Source organism: Struthio camelus, chromosome 29 (assembly GCF_040807025.1).
Source record: "Struthio camelus isolate bStrCam1 chromosome 29, bStrCam1.hap1, whole genome shotgun sequence".
Lineage (NCBI taxonomy): Eukaryota > Metazoa > Chordata > Aves > Struthioniformes > Struthionidae > Struthio > Struthio camelus.
In genome coordinates this window covers 2,915,219-2,935,194 of record NC_090970.1, presented here as the reverse complement: position 1 = coordinate 2,935,194, position 19,976 = coordinate 2,915,219, and the positions used below count along the sequence as shown (strand labels likewise).

General features: G+C 57.4%; 1 protein-coding gene across 1 annotated transcript in view; it reads left to right on the top strand.

Annotated features, from left to right (window-relative positions):
• LOC138062744 (olfactory receptor 14I1-like) overlaps nucleotides 1–19,268 on the top strand; it is a 36,694-nt gene extending 17,426 nt beyond the window's left edge. The window contains exons 4-5 of the mRNA XM_068921751.1: nucleotides 18,309–18,423; nucleotides 19,132–19,268. Coding sequence (XP_068777852.1) covers nucleotides 18,309–18,423; nucleotides 19,132–19,268 — 252 coding nt within the window. The remainder of the gene's footprint in view (nucleotides 1–18,308; nucleotides 18,424–19,131) is intronic.
• Nucleotides 19,269–19,976: the final 708 nt, after the last annotated feature.

Here is a 19,976-nt window from a genome sequence, read left to right as displayed (position 1 = left end):
TATCCCAACAGGTACTCAGGCAGGAACGTCATCACAATCAGCATCCAAACCATCGGCCTGCAAGTGGCCTATCAGGTACTCAGACAGAAGCAGTCGCACAAGCACCTCCTCTGCTCGGGAGCCAATGGCTGCCCTATCACGTGCCGAGACAAAAATGACCTCACAACCAAAATCCAAGCCATGTGCCTGCTGCTGGCCTATCAGGTACTGAGACACAAGTCACCTCACAAACAGTTTCCCACCCACAAGCTTCTTCCTGGCCCATCACCTACAGACACAGAAGGGACCACACAGTCACCTGCATGGGCCTGTGCCTCCTAAGGGCCTGCAAGTTTCTGATTGCACTGCCATTCGGAGGGATTGTGACAGGCTGGAGAAATGGGCAGAGAGGAACGGTCAGGAAGTTTCACAAAAGGAAATGCAATGTCTTGAACCAGGACATGCTGACTGCCGACCAGCTGGAAAGCAGCTTGGCCGAGAAGGGCCTGGGGGCGTCCAGGGAGGCAGCATGTAGCAGCATAAGCCAGCAACACGTCCTCAGGGTGAAGGCAGGCCATAGCTTCCTGGGCTGCCTTGGGGAGAGAGCGCTGGCAGCAGGGCGAGGGCTCTGGGCCTGCAGGCTCTGTGTCAGCAGGAGATGGGCCTGCTAGCTGGTCTGCTACTCATCAGATACTGGCCCATCAGATGGGGAGGCAGAAATAACCTCACAATCACCTTCCAAGCTCTGTGCCACCTGCTGGCCTTTCCCCTTCCTGTTGGACATGATGATCCAGCTATGGGGGTCTCTTTTCTCTCTCTCTCTAGCAGAAAGGAGACACACTGGGATTGAGTCAGCTTTCCAGCTGGAGATCCTGGCAAGAGCTTCCGAAACTGCAGGCCTCAGTGACCAGCTCAGTGACACTCTGCCAAATGTGCTCACTTGGACACCTGAAGGGTCAGCTCCCAAATGACCCCCTTAGGGCAGAGAGGAGCATGTGGAAAGGGGAGGAACCTAATTCTGAGGCGGTTATTTGCATCAAACAACTCCAGCTTGGCACGCTGATTCTCAGCTCGGACCCAGGAAGTGTTTCCTGCTGACTTGCAGGAAAGTGCCTGAGCATCAGCTGATGTTTCTTCCAGTCCAAAAGCAATGGGCTCATTTGCTTAGTCTTCAGCACAGAAAGTAAGCTCTGGGCAGCTGAGATTCCTACTCACTGCTGACTTCTACTTTCTGAAGAAATACTTGGTCTTTGGAAGTTTCCCTTATTTGGCCCATTTGAAAAGCTAAGGACTGTGCCACTGCCACTGGAAAGAGCACCTCTGAGTGCTCCACTGTGGAGAGACCATTTCCATGTGAACTGTGTGGGTGGAAGAAGTCCCACATGATCTGCTGGATGTCAGCATATGGATTTCTGATTTCAGAGCCCGGGGCAGGGTGCAGGGTGTAAGGTGCAGCAAAGAGCCCCAAAACAGTGAGGCCATCGATAGGAAAAAATCAAGACTCTCTCCCCCGACCTGCCATATTTCACTGGATTGAAGGGGGGTTGATTGAATAGTTAATTGAGGGCTAATTGAAGGATACTACTGCAATATAAGGAAAGAGTTTCTAGGACCCTGCCACATCACAGGAAAACAGTGCCTACCTTTGTACATAATTGGTGCAGTAGCCTCACTTAGCCTTTGCTTATAGGGGAGAGAGGAAACTGCTTACGCTGCTAGTGTAATAACACATCTAGTTAGACAGATGTCTAACCAGAGGTGCAAATTTCAAGAATCTCCAGCAAGGAACCCTTTCTGAAAGATGACCTCTTCTACTCCAAATTCTCTCAGCTGCATATTTATATGTATCTCACAGTCTCTGTGGGATACCTGGCTGCAGAGCCTGGCAAGAGCGGAGGAAACTCCAGGCGTGAAGCTGAGCGGGCAGAAGGCAGCCAGCTGCCAGCGTGCCTGGCTCATGGGGCCACCAGGGCAGCCGGGGCCCCAGTAGCCAAGGCACCTGCTCACCTCGCAGCACTCCCCACCTCCCCAGCCTCATGGCACTCCCCACGCACAGCACTGCTCTCTCCACACGTCTCCTCCCGCACCCAGAACCAACACCCTGGGGCCACCGCCTCTCCCCACCACACGCCACCCAACTTCTGGCACACACCTCACCCCCACCCAGCGCCTCACACACGGTGGACAGCCAGCACGCCCCTCTGCAGCAGGGACACACAGAAGAACACATGGCAGCAGCGAGGTGACTCACAAGGGACCCAAAACACACCAAGACCCACTCTCCAACCCTTCACAGGGACCTCCTCTGAACATCCACTCCCACCTCTGCTCCTGCTCCCTTCCCGCCTCCACGAAGCACCGAGCAAGTGCTCTCCCAGGAGGCGCATCACGCCAGCTCTTGCCTCTCTCTTGTGCTTCCCGTGCCCTCAAGGCCCTCACCCCACAGGCCTCCCTACTGAGGGACCCTTTGGGGCTTCAAGGAAGGAGGACAAAACTCTTTGGCACCACTCCCCCTCTCTCGGGCCGTGCTCAGAGAGCTCACCAATGACCACATGGCAGCACACGGACACACTCAGCAGCACGGACAGGGCCAGCGCACCAGCCTTAGACAAGCACACTTCCAACCAGGGAAACGGCACAAGGCTTCCGCTGCTCTCAAGCCTTTGCCTTGCCCCGTCTCAGCAAGGCCTGGGATTTCTCTGCCAAGCAAAGCCTCGAGCCAAGCCAGCAGCTTTCAGCAGGGCGGCTGCCACATGGAAAAGCCAGCGCAGGCTCTGCCTCCAGGGTCCCCCCGGGCATGGCCCAGGCAGAGCCCGAGAGCACCAGCTAAGCCACCCACTGAAGGAGCTGGGCGTGTGGCAGGGCCAAGCTGGTTTGTCCTCACGTCTGGTGCCAGGAGCTCTCCTTCAAAGCAGCACCAGGCAGCAGCCTGCAGCAAGGACCACTTCCCTCTCTTCCCTTAGCAAGCACTTGAGCCCCTAGTGCTCCACTCTTTGGCCCCTGCATTTCTCAGGCCTGCAAGGACACGACCCCATCACGGTGTCAGCCGGGAGCAGTCCGAAAAACAAGAGTGGTCACAATGCAAAGGCTCCAGGACTCTCCCCACCTCCCAAAAAAGGAGTGGCAACTCTCAAAGCGCTCAGGGAGAAAACCCCAAGGGGAAAGGGCTTCCAGCGCTCAGCGTTCACAATGCCTGCCCCCAAGCCGGCAGGCTGCTGGGAGGACGGCTGTGCTCACCACCACTCCCTTGGCTCCAGAGACTCGCAGCAATGCACCTAGAGCTCCGTGGGGCTCCTTACTCCCACCCAAACCTCAGGCCAACACCACCACCTTCCCCGCATCAGCACCTCACAACACCACACCTCACACACTCCTGCCTGCCCATGGGGGCTCTCTCGCTGCCCTGCTGCAGCACACAAAGCTCACCCTGCAGCAGGACGGTGCAGGAACTTGCCGAGACGGCAGCTGGAAGGAAGAGAGGCCGGGGCTGCGCATCCCTTGCAGGCCACCCTTGCCTTGCCTTCCCTCCTCCAAGGCACTCCTTGTCCAGGGAGATGTGGCACAGGAAGGAATCAGCCCTCCTCGAGAGTCCTCTCCCAAGAACACACCTGCCCCTCTCCCAAGAACACCTCTCCACAAGGCCTTCACTCCTCCAAACACCTTCCAGCACGCTAACGCCCAGCCGGGAGCGAGCACCTCCCCCGGCCTCCTGCTCCTTCAGCCAACACTGCTGCAAGACCAAAGCTCTCCCCACAAAAAGCAACCGAGAGGAAAGGAGGGAAAAGCATGCCTCGTACAGCTCTCAGAGCAAGGAGAAGCGCTCCCTGCACTTTCGGGTGGGTGCTGGCTGCAGAGCCTGGCAAGAGCGGAGGAAACTCCAGGCCTGAAGCTGAGCGGGCAGAAGGCAGCCGGCTGCCAGCGCGCCTGGCTCATGGGGCCACCAGGGCAGCCAGGGCCCCAGGAGCCAAGGCACCTGCTCACCTCGCAGCGCTCCCCACCTCCCCAGCCTCATGGCACTGCCCACGCACACCACTGCTCTCTCCACACGCCTCCTCCCGCACCCAGAACCAACACCCTGGGGCCACCGCCTCTCCCCACCACACGCCACCCAACTTCTGGCACACACCTCACCCCCACCCCTCCCCTCACACACGGTGGACAGCCAGCACGCCCCTCTGCAGCAGGCACACACAGGCCACACCACCACACAGGCCAGCAGCCAGGAAACCACCCCCAAATGCCCCAAATCACACCCAGGACAACTCTCCAGCCCTTCCGTTTCCTTCCAGTCCTCCAAGAGGCAGCAACAAGCACTTCCTCTGAACATCCACTTACACCTCTGCTCCTGCTCCCTTCCCACCTCCACCAACCCAAGGGCAGAAAGAGCATTCCCATCTTGCAGACAAAGCTCACCAGGCCCCTCTCTTTTCATGGGGCTCAATTTCAACACCACACACACACTGGCAAGCCTAGATTTCACCTCCAATGTCTAAGCCACGCTGCAGGCCTACATACTGTGGGGACAGGCGGGACCTCCGAGTCACTTCCCAGCCATGGGCAACCGGGGCTGCTCTCTCTGCAGTCACCTCACAAGCACCTTCCCAGCCACCTGCCTCCTGCTGCCCTATCAGCCACTCCAAAAGACAGGACCTCACGGCCACCTTCCCAGCCGTCTGCCTGCCACTGCCCTACAAGCCCCTGACACACAAGTGACCTCACAATAACTTCCTCAGCCATCAGCCAAACGCTGACCTCCCAGCTGCTCAGGCTGACGTCACCTCCAAAGTCCGTGTCCCAGCTGTGCACCTGCTGCTGCCCCAGCAACTGCTCAGCCAGAAGACACCTCACAAGCACCTTCCCAGCCACACGCCTCCTGCTAGCCAATCACGTAACCCTTGCAGAAGGGACCTTACAGACAACACGCCAGCCTTGTTCCTGCAGCTGGCCTCTCAGCTCCTCAGCCCCAAGGGACCTCAGAATCAGCAGCCGAGCCACATGGCCCCTGCTGGCCTCTCAGCTACCGACAAAGAACTGATTGGGCAGTGGTGATTTGCTGGCACAGCTCTCACAGACACTAGGGACCTCGTGGCTGTTGCCCCCTGCAGCTGCCCCTGCTCTCCCCAAGGCTGAGCCAGATCCTGAACGGCCTCCCTCACTCACCCTGGTGCCTCACACTGCTCCTAGTGCAGCAAAACACCCAGGACGGGCCAGTTCCTGCCCCAAGAGAAGATCACCTTCTTCCCAGTCAGTACCCACACTGAGCCTGTGAAGCTTACGAACCGGAGAAAGGCCTGCAAGGGATTCGTGGCAACATCTCCTAAGGGGCCAATTGCGTGGGAGCAGTGACCATGAAGCAGAAGACAGCGGGGCCTTGTGTCCCAGTCAGAGCAAGAAGCCTTCCCGCAACTCCAAAGGCCACTTCCTGCCCCAAGGAAGGACTGAACCAAGCCAGCACATCCCCTACACATCAAGGACAACAAGCACTCTCTGATTTGGTGCCCTGACAGTTTGGGACATGGGGAAGGACTGAAGGCGAGGGCATCTCAGCTGGGGACACCAGCAGAGGCAGCACTCAGCAGCTCTTCCCCCATTATCCCCGACAGCAGGGCTAATGACAACGGCAAGGGGAGGACGGGCCCTTCCCCAGCCTCCAAGGCCCTGCAAAAGCACAACAGCTGCCACGCTCAGAGCTGCTCTGCCAACACCCTTCAGGCTGCTTCCAGGGCCACAGGTCTCAGGGCCCAGCAAGAGGCATGGAGCACCACCAACGGCCAGGCCACGGCATGACGCGTGGGCACAGCCTCTCTCGGGGCCCTCCGACATGCAGTTTTTCCGAGCAGAAGGGACCATGGGGAAGGGCCCCAAAACACACCAAGACCCATTCTCCAACCCTTCCGCTTGCTTCTAGTACTCCAGAGCCTTTCCACAGGCACTTCCTCTGAACATCCCGGCTCACCCCAGAGCCTGCTCCCTTCCCACCTCCACAAAGCACAGAGTAAGTGCTCTCCCAGGAGGTGCATCACGCCAGCTCTTGCCTCTCTCTTGTGCCTCACGTGCCCTCAAGGCCCTCACCCCACAGGCCTCCCTACTGAGGGGCCCTTTGGGGCTTCAAGGAAGGAGGACAAAACTCTTTGGCACCACTCCCCCTCTCTCGGGCCGTGCTCAGGGAGCTCACCAATGACCTCATGGCAGCACACAGACACACTCAGCAGTACGGACAGGGCCAGTGCACCAGCCTTAGACAAGCACACTTCCAACCAGGGAAACAGCACAAGGCTTCCGCTGCTCTCAAGCCTTTGCCTTGCCCTGCCTCAGCAAGGCTGGGGATTTCTCTCGCAAGCCAAGCCTCGAGCCAAGCCAGCAGCTTTCAGCAGGGCGGCTGCCACATGGAAAAGCCAGCACAGGCTCTGCCTCCAGGGTCCCCCCTGGCATGGCCCAGGCAGAGCCCGAGAGCACCAGCTAAGCCACCCACTGAAGGAGCTGGGCGTGTGGCAGGGCCAAGCTGGTTTGTCCTCACGTCTGGTGCCAGGAGCTCTCCTTCAAAGCAGCACCAGGCAGCAGCCTGCAGCAAGGACCACTTCCCTCTCTTCTCTTAGCAAGCTCTTGACCGCCTAGTGCTCCACTCTTTGGCCCCTGCATTTCTCAGGCCTGCAAGGACACGACCCCATCACGGCGTCAGCAGGGAGCAGTCCGAAAAACAAGAGTGGTCACAATGCAAAGGCTCTAGGACTCTCCCCACCTCCCAAAAAAGGAGTGGCAACTCTCAAAGCGCTCAGGGAGAAAACGCCAAGGGGAAAGGGCTTCCAGCGCTCAGCGTCCACAATGCCTGCCCACAAGCCGCCAGGCTGCTTGGGGGACGGCTGTGCTCACCACCACTCCCTTGGCTCCAGAGACTCGCAGCAATGCCCCTAGGGCTCTGTGGGGCTCCTCACTCCCACCCAAACCTCAGGCCAACACCACCACCTTCCCCGGCTCAGCAGTGTCAGCACCTCACAACACCACACCTCGCACTCTCATGCCTGCCCATGGGGGCTCTCTCGTTGCCCTGCTGCAGCACACAAAGCTCACCCTGCAGCAGGACAGTACAGGAACTTGCCGAGACAGCAGCTGGAAGGAAGAGAGACCTGGGCTGCGCATCCCTTGCAGGCCACCTTTGCCTTGCCTTCCCTCCTCCAAGGGACTCCTTGTCCAGGGAGATTGGGCACAGGAAGGAATCAGCCACCCTCGAGAGTCCTCTCCCAAGAACACACCTGCCCCTCTCCCAAGAACACCTCTCCACAAGGCCTTCACTCCTCCAAACACCTTCCAGCACGCTAACGCCCAGCTGGGAACGAGCACCTCCCATAACCTCCTGCTCCTTCAGCCAACACTGCTGCAAGACCAAAGCTCTCCCCACAAAAAGCAACCGAGAGGAAAGGAGGGAAAAGCATGCCTCGTACAGCTCTCAGAGCAAGCAGAAGCGCTCCCTGCACTTTCGGGTGGGTGCTGGCTGCAGAGCCTGGCAAGAGCGGAGGAAACTCCAGGCGTGAAGCTGAGCGGGCAGAAGGCAGCCGGCTGCCAGCGTGCCTGGCTCATGGGGCCACCAGGGCAGCCGGGGCCCCAGCAGCCAAGGCACCTGCTCACCTCGCAGCGCTCCCCACCTCCCCAGCCTCATGGCACTCTCCACGCACAGCACTGCTCTCTCCACATGTCTCCTCCCATGCTGAGCACCAACACCCTGGGGCCACCGCCTCTCCCCACCACACGCCACCCAACTTCTGCGACACACCTCACCCCCACCCAGCGCCTCACACATGGTGGACAGCCAGCACACCCCGCTGCAGCAGGCACACACAGGCCACACCACCACACAGGGCAGCAGCCAGGAAACCACCCCCAAATGCCCCCAAAACACACCCAGGCCCACTCTCCAGCCCTCCCGTTTGCTTCTAGTCCTCCAAGAGGCAGCAACAAGCACTTCCTCTGAACATCCACTCCCACCTCTGCTCCTGCTCCCTTCCCACCTCCACCAATCCAAGGGCAGAAAGAGCATTCCCATCTTGGAGAAAAACCTCACCCAGCCCTACTGCGCTGCCCCGGCGCAGGTGCTCATGGCCAGCCAGCATGTCTGGCTTGCAGGGCAGTTCGCCTGGGGCCCAGGCCACTCTGTCCCGTGGTCCTAACTCCGCTGGCAGCTCCTGGAGGAAAGGAGCCTTGCTGTCAGCACCACTGCCCCTGTTCTGGGGCCAGGACCAGGACCGGGGTCGGGGCCGGGGCCGGGGCTGGGGCCGGTATGGGAACAGACCTACAGACCCACTCACTCCCACTTCTACTCTCCTGCTTTGCTCCCACTGCACTTATAACTCTCTTTAACCCACATGCTGGACTGTGATTGGCTGATAGAGACATCAGGCAACCCAACCCTACCCTCCTCCTCTTGTCAGCCAGTAGCAGGGCAGCACTGGGGGCAATGCCATGGCAACATTGCAGACACATGACCCAGCAGGCAGCTCCTTCCTCCCACCATCGTTGGTGGTGGGTCAGGCACCATGTTGAGGGCTGTTACAAGGGGAAGGTTTCATGTCCTCTGTGGGCATTTCCAGCAGGCTCTTGAGATCCCCATGGGATCTGGTGGACATTGCAGCCTCTGGGACACAGGACCTCTTTCCTGCCAGAGCCAGACCCCAAGGGGGGACCCACTTCCAGGGAAACTTGGGCCTGAATTTCCTCCCACCCTACCAGGAGGGGATGGAGCCAGCCCCACAGGAGCCTCGGGGCTCAGGACAGCCCCAGCCCCAGGACCCAGCACTCCTGCCTGCCCCATTGTGCCCTGAGCCAGACGGGACCCTCCAGCAGGGCTCTTGTGGCCGCCCCCAGCCCTGTCCAGACACCCCCACAGCCCAGGACCCACAGCTGTTTTTGCATTTCACAGTCTCTGTGCGACACCTCAAGAAGGAGCTCCTGAATCCCTTACCCTTGGTGGAGAGCTGCAGGAGCACTGGAAAACAAGTACCTGTGGTCTGGGCTAATGTTCTTGGTCCAGCAGTCTCCATCTCGTTTGGCCCCTTTCCTTCGGCTCGCCTCTCCCTCCAGGGAAAAAGGACTCTCTTCCTGCCTCGTCACCCACAATTCCTCTCCAATGTGTCCCTGCTCTTGTGTCTGTTGGTGAGGAGCCCCACAGTGCAGCCCCACTGCCTCCTGTCCTCCCTCCTTGCTGGGGAGCAGCTCTGAAGGGCAGCAGTGGGGAGTGTGTGAGCTGTGCCCTGGCCTTGCAGGGAAGTGAGGGCTCTCCCATGGCACCGGGGAGAGACCTCTCTGTGATGCGGCACGTCCCACTGTGACCTCAGCCCGTGTCATCTCTGGGCTCAGTAGGTCACCGCCATGGAGATGGCACAGCCAGGGAGAGAGCAGAGAGATTTTCCTCCATGTTCTGCAAAGCAATCACCTGCCCTCACCCCAGTTAGTTTCCAAAACTGGCTGATAAATCCTTCAGGAACGTGACCAGATGGTGACAAAGGCTGTGAAAAATCTAAGATGGGTCACGGCAGAGGTCACTTCTGTGCCCCTGCACCAACAGGTCTCTGCACAGGGCAGACCTGTGCGGGAAGCGGGGGTTTGGGGCTATGTTTAGGGTTTGCCACTTGTTAAAGATGGGATCAAAATCATGTGAGGTCAAACAGCACAAAGGGTGGCCATGGGCTGCGATGCTTTGGTGAGCATCAAGACTGGTTTCTCCTGTGGGTCACTCTTCTTATCAAAGGAGGATGTAGGACAGCATGGGACAGGACGCAGCCTTCCTCCTTCAGGCACCAAAGCAGGCTCTTTGTTTTGAAAAGGCCTCAGCAAGGTTTCTCAGTCTGCGGTGCTTAGGAGAGAGATGAGATGCCAGAAAAGAGCAACTAGGCCCTTAACACGCATCATCCAGAGGGCTTTACGTGGGACCCTGGTGCTTCCCATGTTCCATAACCATGGGCAAGGCTGGGGAGCAAATCTGGGGAAGTGTTCTGATTTCCCATGAATGTTGCCCGGGCTGAGACAACTCTCACCAGGTCCCTCTCTTTTCTTGGGGCACAATTTCCACACCACGCACACACTGGCAAGCCTAGATTTCACCTCCAATGTCTAAGCCACGCTGCAGGTCTACATACTGTGGGGACAGGCGGGACCTCCGAGTCACTTCCCAGCCATGGGCAACCGGGGCTGCTCTCTCTGCACTCACCTCACAAGCACCTTCCCAGCCAGCTGCCTCCTGCTGCCCTATCAGCAACTCCAAAAGACAGGACCTCACTGCCACCTTCCCAGCCGCCTGCCCGCCACTGACCTACAAGCCTCTGACACACAAGTGACCTCACAATAACGCCCAGCCGGGAACGAGCAACTCCCCCGGCCTCCTGCTCCTTCAGCCAACACTGCTGCAAGACCAAAGCTCTCCCCACAAAAAGCAACCGAGAGGAAAGGAGGACAAAGCATGCCTCGTACAGCTCTCAGAGCAAGGAGAAGCGCTCCCTGCACTTTCGTGTGGGTCCTGGCTGCAGAGCCTGGCAAGAGCGGAGGAAACTCCAGGCCTGAAGCTGAGCGGGCAGAAGGCAGCCGGCTGCCAGCGTGCCTGGCTCACGGGGCCACCAGGGCAGCCGGGGCCCCAGCAGCCAAGGCACCTGCTCACCTCGCAGCGCTCCCCACCTCCACAGCCTCATGGCACTGCCCACGCACACCACTGCTCTCTCCACACGCCTCCTCCTGCACACTGAGCACCAACACCCTGGGGCCACCGCCTCTCCCCACCACACGCCACCCAACTTCTGGCACACACCTCACCCCCACCCCTCCCCTCACACAGCGTGGACAGTCAGCACACCCCTCTGCAGCAGGCACACACAGGCCACACCACCACACAGGCCAGCAGCCAGGACACCACCCCCAAAATGCCCCCAAAACACACCCAGGCCCACTCTCCAGCCCTTCTGTTTCCTTCTAGTCCTCCAAGAGGCAGCAACAAGCACTTCCTCTGAACATCCACTCCCACCTCTGCTCCTGCTCCCTTCCCACCTCCACCAATCCAAGGGCAGAAAGAGCATTCCCATCTTGCAGACCAATCTCGGCCAAACCACACTGTACCGCCCAGCGCAGCTGCTTGGGGCCGGCCAGCACATCTGGATTGCAGGACAGCTCCCCTGGGGCCCAGGCACCTCTGTCCTATGGTCCTAACCCCGTGGCAGCTCCTGGAGGAGAGCAGCCCCACACGGCCAGGGCCAGCATGGGAACACACCTACAGACCCACTCACTCCCACTCCTGCTCTCCTGCTTTGCTCCCGCTGCACTTATAAGTGTCTTTAACCCACGTGCTGGACTGTGATGGGCTGATAGAGACATCAGGCAACCCAACCCTACCCTCCTCCTCTTGTCAGCCAGTAGCAGGGCAGCACTGGGGGCGATGCCATGGCAACATTGCAGACACATGACCCAGCAGGCAGCTCCTTCCTCCCACCATCGTTGGTGGTGGGTCAGGCACCATGTTGAGGGCTGTTACAAGGGGAAGGTTTCATGTCCTCTGTGGGCATTTCCAGCAGGCTCTTGAGATCCCCATGGGATCTGGTGGACATTGCAGCCTCTGGGAGCCAGGACCCCTTTCCTGCCAGAGCCAGACCCCAAGGGGGGACCCACTTCCAGGGAAACTTGGGCCTGAATTTCCTCCCACCCCACCAGGAGGGGATGGAGCCAGCCCCACAGGAGCCTCGGGGCTCAGGACAGCCCCAGCCCCAGGACCCAGCACTCCTGCCTGCCCCATTGTGCCCTGAGCCAGATGGGACCCTCCAGCAGGGCTCTTGTGGCTGCCCCCAGACCTGTCCAGACAGCCCCACAGCCCAGGTCCAACAACTGTTTTTGCATTTCACAGTCTCTGTGCGACACCTCAGGAAGGAGTTCCTCAATCCCTTACCCTTGGTGGAGAGCTGCAGGAGCACTGGAAAGCAAGTACCTGTGGTCTGGGCTAATGTTCTTGGTCCAGCAGTCTCCATCTCGTTTGGTCCCTTTCCTTCGGCTCGCCTCTCCCTCCAGGGAAAAAGGACTTACTTCCCCCACAATTCCTCTCCAATGTGTCCCTGCTCTTGTGCCTGTTGGTGAGGAGCCCCACAGTGCAGCCCCACTGCCTCCTGTCCTCCCTCCTTGCTGGGGAGCAGCTCTGAAGGGCAGCAGTGGGGAGTGTGTGAGCTGTGCCCTGGCCTTGCAGGGAAGTGAGGGCTCTCCCATGGCACCGGGGAGAGACCTCTCTGTGATGCGGCACATCCCACTGTGACCTCAGCCCGTGTCATCTCTGGGCTCAGTAGGTCACCGCCATGGAGATGGCACAGCCAGGGAGAGAGCAGAGAGACTTCCCCTCACGTCCTGGAAAGCAATCACCTGCCTACATCCCAGTTAGTTTCCAAAACTTGCTGATAACTCCTTCACGAATGTGACCAGAGGGTGACAAAGGTTGTGAAAAATCTAAGATGGGTCACGGGAGAGGTCACTTCTTTGCCCCTGCACCAACCAGGCAGACCTGTGTGGGAAGCTGGGTTTTGGTGCTATGTTAGGGGCTTGACACTTGTTAAAGATGGGATCAAAATCATGTGAGGTCAAACAGCACAAAGGGTGGCAATGGGCTGCGATGCTTTGGTGAGACTGGTGAGACAGGTTTCTCCTGTGGGTCACTCTTCTTGTCAAAGGAGGATGTAGGACAGGAAGGGACAGGACGCAGCCTTCCTCCTTCAGGCACCAAAGCAGGCTCTTTGTTTTGAAAAGGCCTCAGCAAGGTTTCTCAGTCTGCGGTGCTTAGGAGAGAGATGAGATGCCAGAAAAGAGCAAATAGGCCCTTAACACGCATCATCCAGAGGGCTTTACGTGGGACCCTGGTGCTTCCCATGTTCCATAACCATGGGCAAGGCTGGGGAGCAAATTTGGGGCAGTGTTCTCATTTCCCATGACTGTTGCCCAGGCTGAGCCTGGGGAAAGCCATTTCCCACCTCTGGAGCTCAGCTGATCCTTGGGCTTTTCAGCATCACCTCAGGGCAGGGCTTCTTGCTTCTCCCCTGGCTACAGTCCCTGGCCCCCTGGTTCCCCCCCCCCCCAGCACCCTGGCTTTCCCGGGAGGCTGTACAGCACCTAGTGCCCTGGATCTCCCACAGTTTTGCTCCTGGGCTTCTCAGGACGTGCACACACACTGCAGGGCTGCTGTCCAGGCTGCAGTGCAGAGCCTGGAAGGCAGTGCAATGCCTCAGGACCTGCACCTTGGCTCATTCAGAAGTGTGTGAAGTGACCATCTCCCAGCTGTGCAGCTGCTGGAGTTTGAGAATGTCCCTACAACCACCGTTCCTTGTCTCTGAATAGTCTCAGGGTGACTCTTGCAGAAGGGAGGCTCCATCCCCCTTGAAGACTGTCAGAGAGGTGGCTTTCCAAGTCCCTGCCAAAAGGAGGCCAGACCACAGAGAACAGAGGCAGCAAACAGAGGCAGCAGCTGGTGCAGCAGTGTGTGGGCTCTGCTTAGAACTTTTGAGGACCTTGTTGGAAGTTGTAGGGGGAGAGGGCTTTCTGTGGACCCCAAGGAACTAGAAGGTGATTGCTGGAAACAGGAAAGGAGAGCTAGGCAAGGACAACTACAGGAGGCCTTAACTTCTCCTGGGAGCAGCTCTAGCTAGGTGGAGCTGCCGCTAAGGAGCTCTGTTGGTTGCCCCTGAGGAGAGGGAGTTGGGGCCTTTGCTCCTTGATTCGGGTGAGTCAAGCACCCTGTGAGTCAGTGCTAGGCCTATAGAAGAGCCAGGCCTAGAGTGCAGCTCCTGGAGTGCAGTGAAGAGAGGCCGCAGTCTGCACAGCAGGGTGCAAAAAGGCACCTTTGTTTCCAATCGTAGTAGTGTATGCTTGCTCAGATATGGTCATGTCATGCTGGAGAGGACATTCCCCAGTAGCTGTTGGAGTCGCTGCCTCAGCTGTGTCAGAAGCTTGGACGCAGAGAGACCCTCTGCCAGCAGATGCAGCTCTACAGGGGTGAGGGTGCAGGGGGTGCTTGGGGCCTCTTGGTGAGGCCTGGGCTGGCAGTCAGCTCTCCTGCAGCAGGTGTGCTGTTGTGGACAATTTGTGTCATCAGGGGAAGTTCCACCTGAATCTGAGGGAAACCTTCTTGCCTGTGAGAGTGACAGAGCCCTGGAAGAGGTTGCCCAGAGAGGTTGTGGAGTCTTCTTGCCTGGAGAGATTGAAAACCCACCTGGACACGATGCTGTGCAATGTGCCCTTCCCACACAGGGCCTCCTCCTCCTCCTCATCTTCCCTGGTGGAGTTTCCTGAAGACCTTGTACTCTGCCATTGGAGGACTCCAGTCATGCAAGTGACCCCACCCCATCTCAGTTATTCCAAGCATGTGGCAGTGCTGTGACAGCTTGGGCATCTCCGTTTGCTCCTGGCTGTGCCCCAGGCTGCATATGTCTGCATATATGTGGAGTTCAGCACCTCAGCTGTGGCACGGACAGAAGATTTGTCACAGGGAAACATGTTCCCAAGGACCTTCTGTAGGCAAAGGCTTTGACTGCAAGGGGTGACATGTTGGCATGCCTAGCAGGTAGCAATGTGATGGTGGAAGGAGGTTCTCACTAACAGAGTGGAAACCCTGCAGTGTCCAAGGCCAGGGAGAAACAGAGCTAGGCTGTGCAGGAATGGCAGGAGAGGGGTTTGCTTCCTGAGCTGATTCTGCAGCACCTTGGGGGCCTGTGACAGAGGTGAAGCGATCTCCAGGAAGGACAAGATGCCACTAAAGAAGTCCCTGGGTCTGGGCAGCCTGCGATGCAGCCACCCAGAGGACATCACTAGCCCAGTGGCTGTTCATATCATGTGGAAGGGTGAGAAGAGGTTCAGGGACAGGAGAGCCAGAAGGGTTGGAGAGTGCAGAGACTAGAGTGGAGACCTTGGTGTGATGTGCCTCCCATTTATGCAGCACGCTTGAATGCAGGCAGGATGGATGTGGCCTAAGGGTCGTGGTGGGATTCCGTTGTGTGGACACAGGTAGGAAACGTGAGATGCCCTGGGGCACTTGCCCAGCAAGCACTGAAAAAGGGGCCATGGTTTCCCTGTAGGTGCCATGGTGTATCTGCTAGAAGCATGCAGTTGTGCTGCACACCCCAAGCATCTGACATGGCCCTGTGAGGCTATTTCTAGGTCATGAAATCAAGTGTCTGCACTGAATGACATGAGCTGTTGGTAACAGATCTGGATATGTCTCATCTTCCTCGTGAGTGGGTGCCTAGCAGTATTAGGCATCTGGGGTCATTTCAGATGGCCAAGGAAATTCCCCACCTCACCCCCACCTGATGCTCCAGAAGGATGTGAGTCTCAGAGTGGCTCCATCAGAGCAAGCAGACACTGGCACATGCCTTGGACCACCTCTGTCTCCTCCAATGTCCCCAGGTGTTTGTGTGTGAGCAGCTGACTCCCACTCTCCACCTCCAGGGATTACAACAGGAGCTGAGACAAGGAGCTCCCATGCAGACATCTCTGCTGGGCACACTTCAGGTTGGACAAGGGGAATCCCACCTCCTGTGTGTTTCTGGAGTTCAGGTGAATGATCTGAATGCCACTGCCGCCCCAGGACTTCTAAACTGGCATGAGATTCCCAGATGGACTCATCTGAATGAAAACCTGAACCATGGGGAAATGAACTTCCTTCTTGCCCCTCTCTAGGAGTCCTGCCTAGGTAAGAAGCAGAAAGAAGGGCTTCCAGAGGGAGATGTTTCCCCCTTTAGCAGGTGACCTTCCTCTGAGGAGATAGATTGTAATGCTGGAATCAGTCTTCCTTCAGTGTTCAGAGAGGGACCATCGGTGATTATTTTAGTCTACTTCAGGGAACGTTTCCCAGAAGGAGGGAGCACAAGGGACAGAGAACTTCTGCCTTTAATTGGGCCACTGTTGCTGAAGGGGTCCAGGCTTGTGAGATTGAAGGAGGTCATGGCACCGTGGCAGCAGTGCCCATGTGTCCCGCTGTGTGCAGGAGCAGCTCCTCTGCCAAGAGCAGCAGGGCTGTGGGCACTGCCTGCTGCTGCTGAGAGGAGCTGAGAGAAGGCAGAGAGAAGTGAAGGGCAGTGTGGAGTGGGAGGACGGCTGACAGTTCACTGTAGAAGACTGTCCCAGCTCTTGACACAGTAAGTCTCTGGCTGAAGGACAACGCTACTGAGGCTCCTGGAGGGGTTCCTCTGAACCCAGCTCACCCCATGACAAGCTTTTTAAAGATCACTCTCGTGGCTTTTCCAGTGTATGGGAGGAGGAGATGCTTTAGAGCAGAGATTCCCTGGCACACTGTCACAGGGACGGGGCATTCTGCTACCCTCTCCCAGGGATGGCTGCAGGGCTGTAAGGGTGGGACATGCACACAAGTCTGCCCAAGGCTGTGATTCAGAGCAGTGTCCCTGCCCTGCAGAGGAAGGTGAAAAAACAGGCTGCTTGAAATGGAAGGAGCTTTCCTTCCAGGGCTTTCTGTTTCCTAATTCGGGCAGGGAGAAAAAAGGAAAGAGTTTTCTGGTTTTGCAAGGACTTGGGACTCACAGACGTTCGCACTCCGAGATCAGGAGGTCTGTGAGAAAGCTCAGCAAACCCCTTCAACCCCATCTCAAACTACCACAGCACCAGCATCACCTTTATGGGATTCCTCAGGGTTTATGTGACCTGCTCCTTAGGACCTGCAAGCACAGAGATTCCCCTGGCCAAGTCCCAGACCTGGAAGATTTCTGTACGGCTACACTGAGCCCACAGAGGGTGGGATGGGGACGATGAGCACTGAGAGGGAAAAGGTGTTGGGACAGAGAAAGCTGCCAGCAGGGATAGCTGCAGGTAGCAGAGATGGGCAGGGAGTGAGAAGGAACTGCTAGCAGAATCATCATGGGAGGATGGATTTGTGCAAGTCATGGTCAGGCCCTCCAATACAAACACCTTCCTCTGAGCAAGCTCCCCGTGTCTCCTCTCCCGCCCAGCAGAGCCTCTGCCCTGACAGCCATGGAGTCCAGGGCATGAGCTGCCTCCTCTGCAGCCAGACCTCCGGCAGAGGAGAGGGGCCTCTCTCCTGCCACGAGTTAATTTTGTGCTGCCCAACAAAAGGGCTGAGAGTGACTGCTCTGCAAGTTCACTGTCTGTGAGGCAGCATGGCCAGGTGGGCAAGGTGAAGGCTTTTGTGAGTGCCCGTCTGTCTCTCTCCTTGCCTCCCTCGGCAGCAGGATCCTTGTGCTGCCCCTTGTTTCCCCTCCTCTCCATGCTGCTCCTCTTCTTGCTCTTGGGCTCTTTGGTGGGGGGGGGGTTCAGGTGCACTTCAGACACCGATGCTGGAAGCTGTGCAACAGAGGGGTGTGCATGGCAGGGTTGGAGGGTTCCAGCCTCCTCCTGACCTGTGGAGCTCCAGGAAATGCAGTCCGTGGGACTGGGAAATGAGCTGGCTCTCCCTGAAGGAGAGCCCGTCTTCAGTCCTAACAGTCCTTTGTTTCCCTGTGGTGTCCTGTCAGGCTGCGAGCTGCCCTCTAGAAAGGCACCGCTGTCTCTCAGCTTCTCTCTGATAGCTGACAGACCTATCAAGAAGGTTCAGAGATGCAGAGAGTGTGGAGAAGGTGTTGGGAGGCTGTAGATGGGCAGCTGCAAAGAGCGCTGAGTGTCCTTGGCCAGAAGGGGAGTGTGGAGAGCTGCCTGAGGTGCCTGGAGAAAGGGTGAGGAGTTTGGAGATCTGCCCTTTGAAAGTGCACTGCTCTGCTCTCAGCAGGGGCTGGTTTCTTTTAAGGGTAACATCATCCTCCAGGTGAAAGAGGTGCGAGCACAGGACAGCCTGGGAACAAGGCTAACAGACAGACGAAACCTCTTTACCAAGTGACAGTGGATGCTTTCCTCTCAGGACTCAAGAAATGCTGAGGATTTCTACCTTGAAAAAACACTCCCCAAGGGTGACAGGGGCATCTCAGAGAAAATGAACAATATTAAAAAAGTTATTTAAATCTCTACTTCTCAATAGTCATTCTTTAGAATTGGGAATGAAGATGCTGTAAAGCCCTTCCACAAGACGATGGATTTCACCTTTCAGAAACTGGGAATGTTAGAGCTGGTCACCCTGTTCCCCCGTTCCCCCTACTGTACAGCAGGACTGTGTCCTCTGAAGCCCATGGGCAGAGGTCCCTGCTCCTCACAGCAGCACACTCAACCACTGCAATGTGGAATTCACACAAGGGAGCTGCCCAGTGGTTGCCTCAGTAAGGTGAGGCAATGTGTGGGGTTGCATGAGGACTAGAACATTCTGGGAGTGAGGGAATAGTTTGTTTGGAAGTTCTCTCCTAACTGCTCAATGTCTTTTCTTCTTTTGACAGTCCCCCATGTCCGGAGAAAGTAAAAAGTCCAATGACAGCTCCTTCAACGAGTTCCTCCTCCTGGCATTTGCAGACACACGGGAGCTGCAGCTCTTGCACTTCTCGCTCTTCCTGGGCACCTACCTGGCTGCCCTCCTGGCCAACGGCCTCATCATCACAGCCGTAGCCTGCGACCACCGCCTCCACACCCCCATGTACTTCTTCCTCCTCCACCTCGCCCTCCTCGACCTGGCCTCCATCTCCACCACTGTCCCCAAATCCATGGCCAATTCTCTGTGGGACACCAGGACCATTTCCTACTCAGCATGTGCTGCCCAGGTCTTCCTGGTTGCCTTCTTGTTTTCAGCCGAGTATTCTCTCCTCACAGTCATGGCCTATGACCGCTACGTTGCCATCTGCAGACCCCTGCACTATGGGACCCTCATGGGCACAAGAGCTTGTGTCAGAATGGCAGCAGCTGCCTGGGCCAGTGGTTTCCTCTGTGCTCTCCTGCACACTGCAAACACATTTTCCATTCCTCTCTGCCAAGGCAATGTCCTGGACCAGTTCTTTTGTGAGATTCCCCAGATCCTCAAGCTCTCCTGCTCACACTCCTACCTCAGGGAAATTTGGCTTAATGTGGTTAGTGCCTGTTTATTCCTTGGGTGTTTTGTTTTCATTGTGCTGTCCTACGTGCAGATCTTCAGAGCTGTGCTGAGGATGCCCTCTGAGCAGGGAAGGCACAAAGCCTTCTCCATGTGCCTCCCGCACCTGGCCGTGGTCTCCCTCTTTATCAGCACCTCATTTTTTGCCTACCTGAAGCCCCCCTCCATGTCCTCTCCAGCTCTTGATCTGGTGGTGGCTGTTGTGTACGCGGTGGTGCCTCCAGCAGTGAACCCCCTCCTCTACAGCATGAGGAACAAGGAGCTCAAGGAGGCCCTGAAGAAATTGATTCAGCTCGTTCTAGTTCAGCAGCACTAAGCTGCCCAGCTCTCCTCACAAGTTTTTTTCAGTTTTTCTGAGGCCACTCCTGTGCTTTGGGAGTTCTCTCTCATAGACATGTTTGTGAACAAATGTTTGAATTCATCCCACTTCTCCAGAGGCACAAACCCTGTCTGTGTGACCCAGAGGCCTTCTGTATATCTACCTATCAGTGTGTCAGAGATGACCTCCCAGGTAGCATCTCTGTAATAAAAGGGGATCTCCTGAGTACTGTGCCTGAAGGCTGGGCTCCTCTTCCAAAACTTGTGCCAAGAATGCACTCAGGGAATTGCACCCTACAAAGTCCTGTTGCTGTGATGGGTTTTGCGTGAGCTAAGGGGGATGCGCTCATAGGGTGATGTGTGAGGGAACAAGGTCTGGATTCAGCTGCCACTTGTGGATGCCCAGGGCCCCTGAAAGGATAAGTCTCCAAGAGGTATCTGCCGGGGACTGTCCCACATATTGCTGGGAAGGTGAGAGATGCCCGTCCTTCTGGAAGGGGATATGCAGCAACACGGGGAGCAGAGGGGATCTGCAGGGGCAGCATGTGCCTGGTCTGGGCAGTGAGTGGAGACTCACAAAACCAAGGGGTGATGGAGGGTCTGGGGAGAGGGCAGGGGAGGTGGGGAGAGCCGGGGAGGGGCTGGGCTGGGCTGGGAAGGGCCCCAGAGAGGACAAAGGCCAGTGGGCAGCTACTGCGGGTGAGCA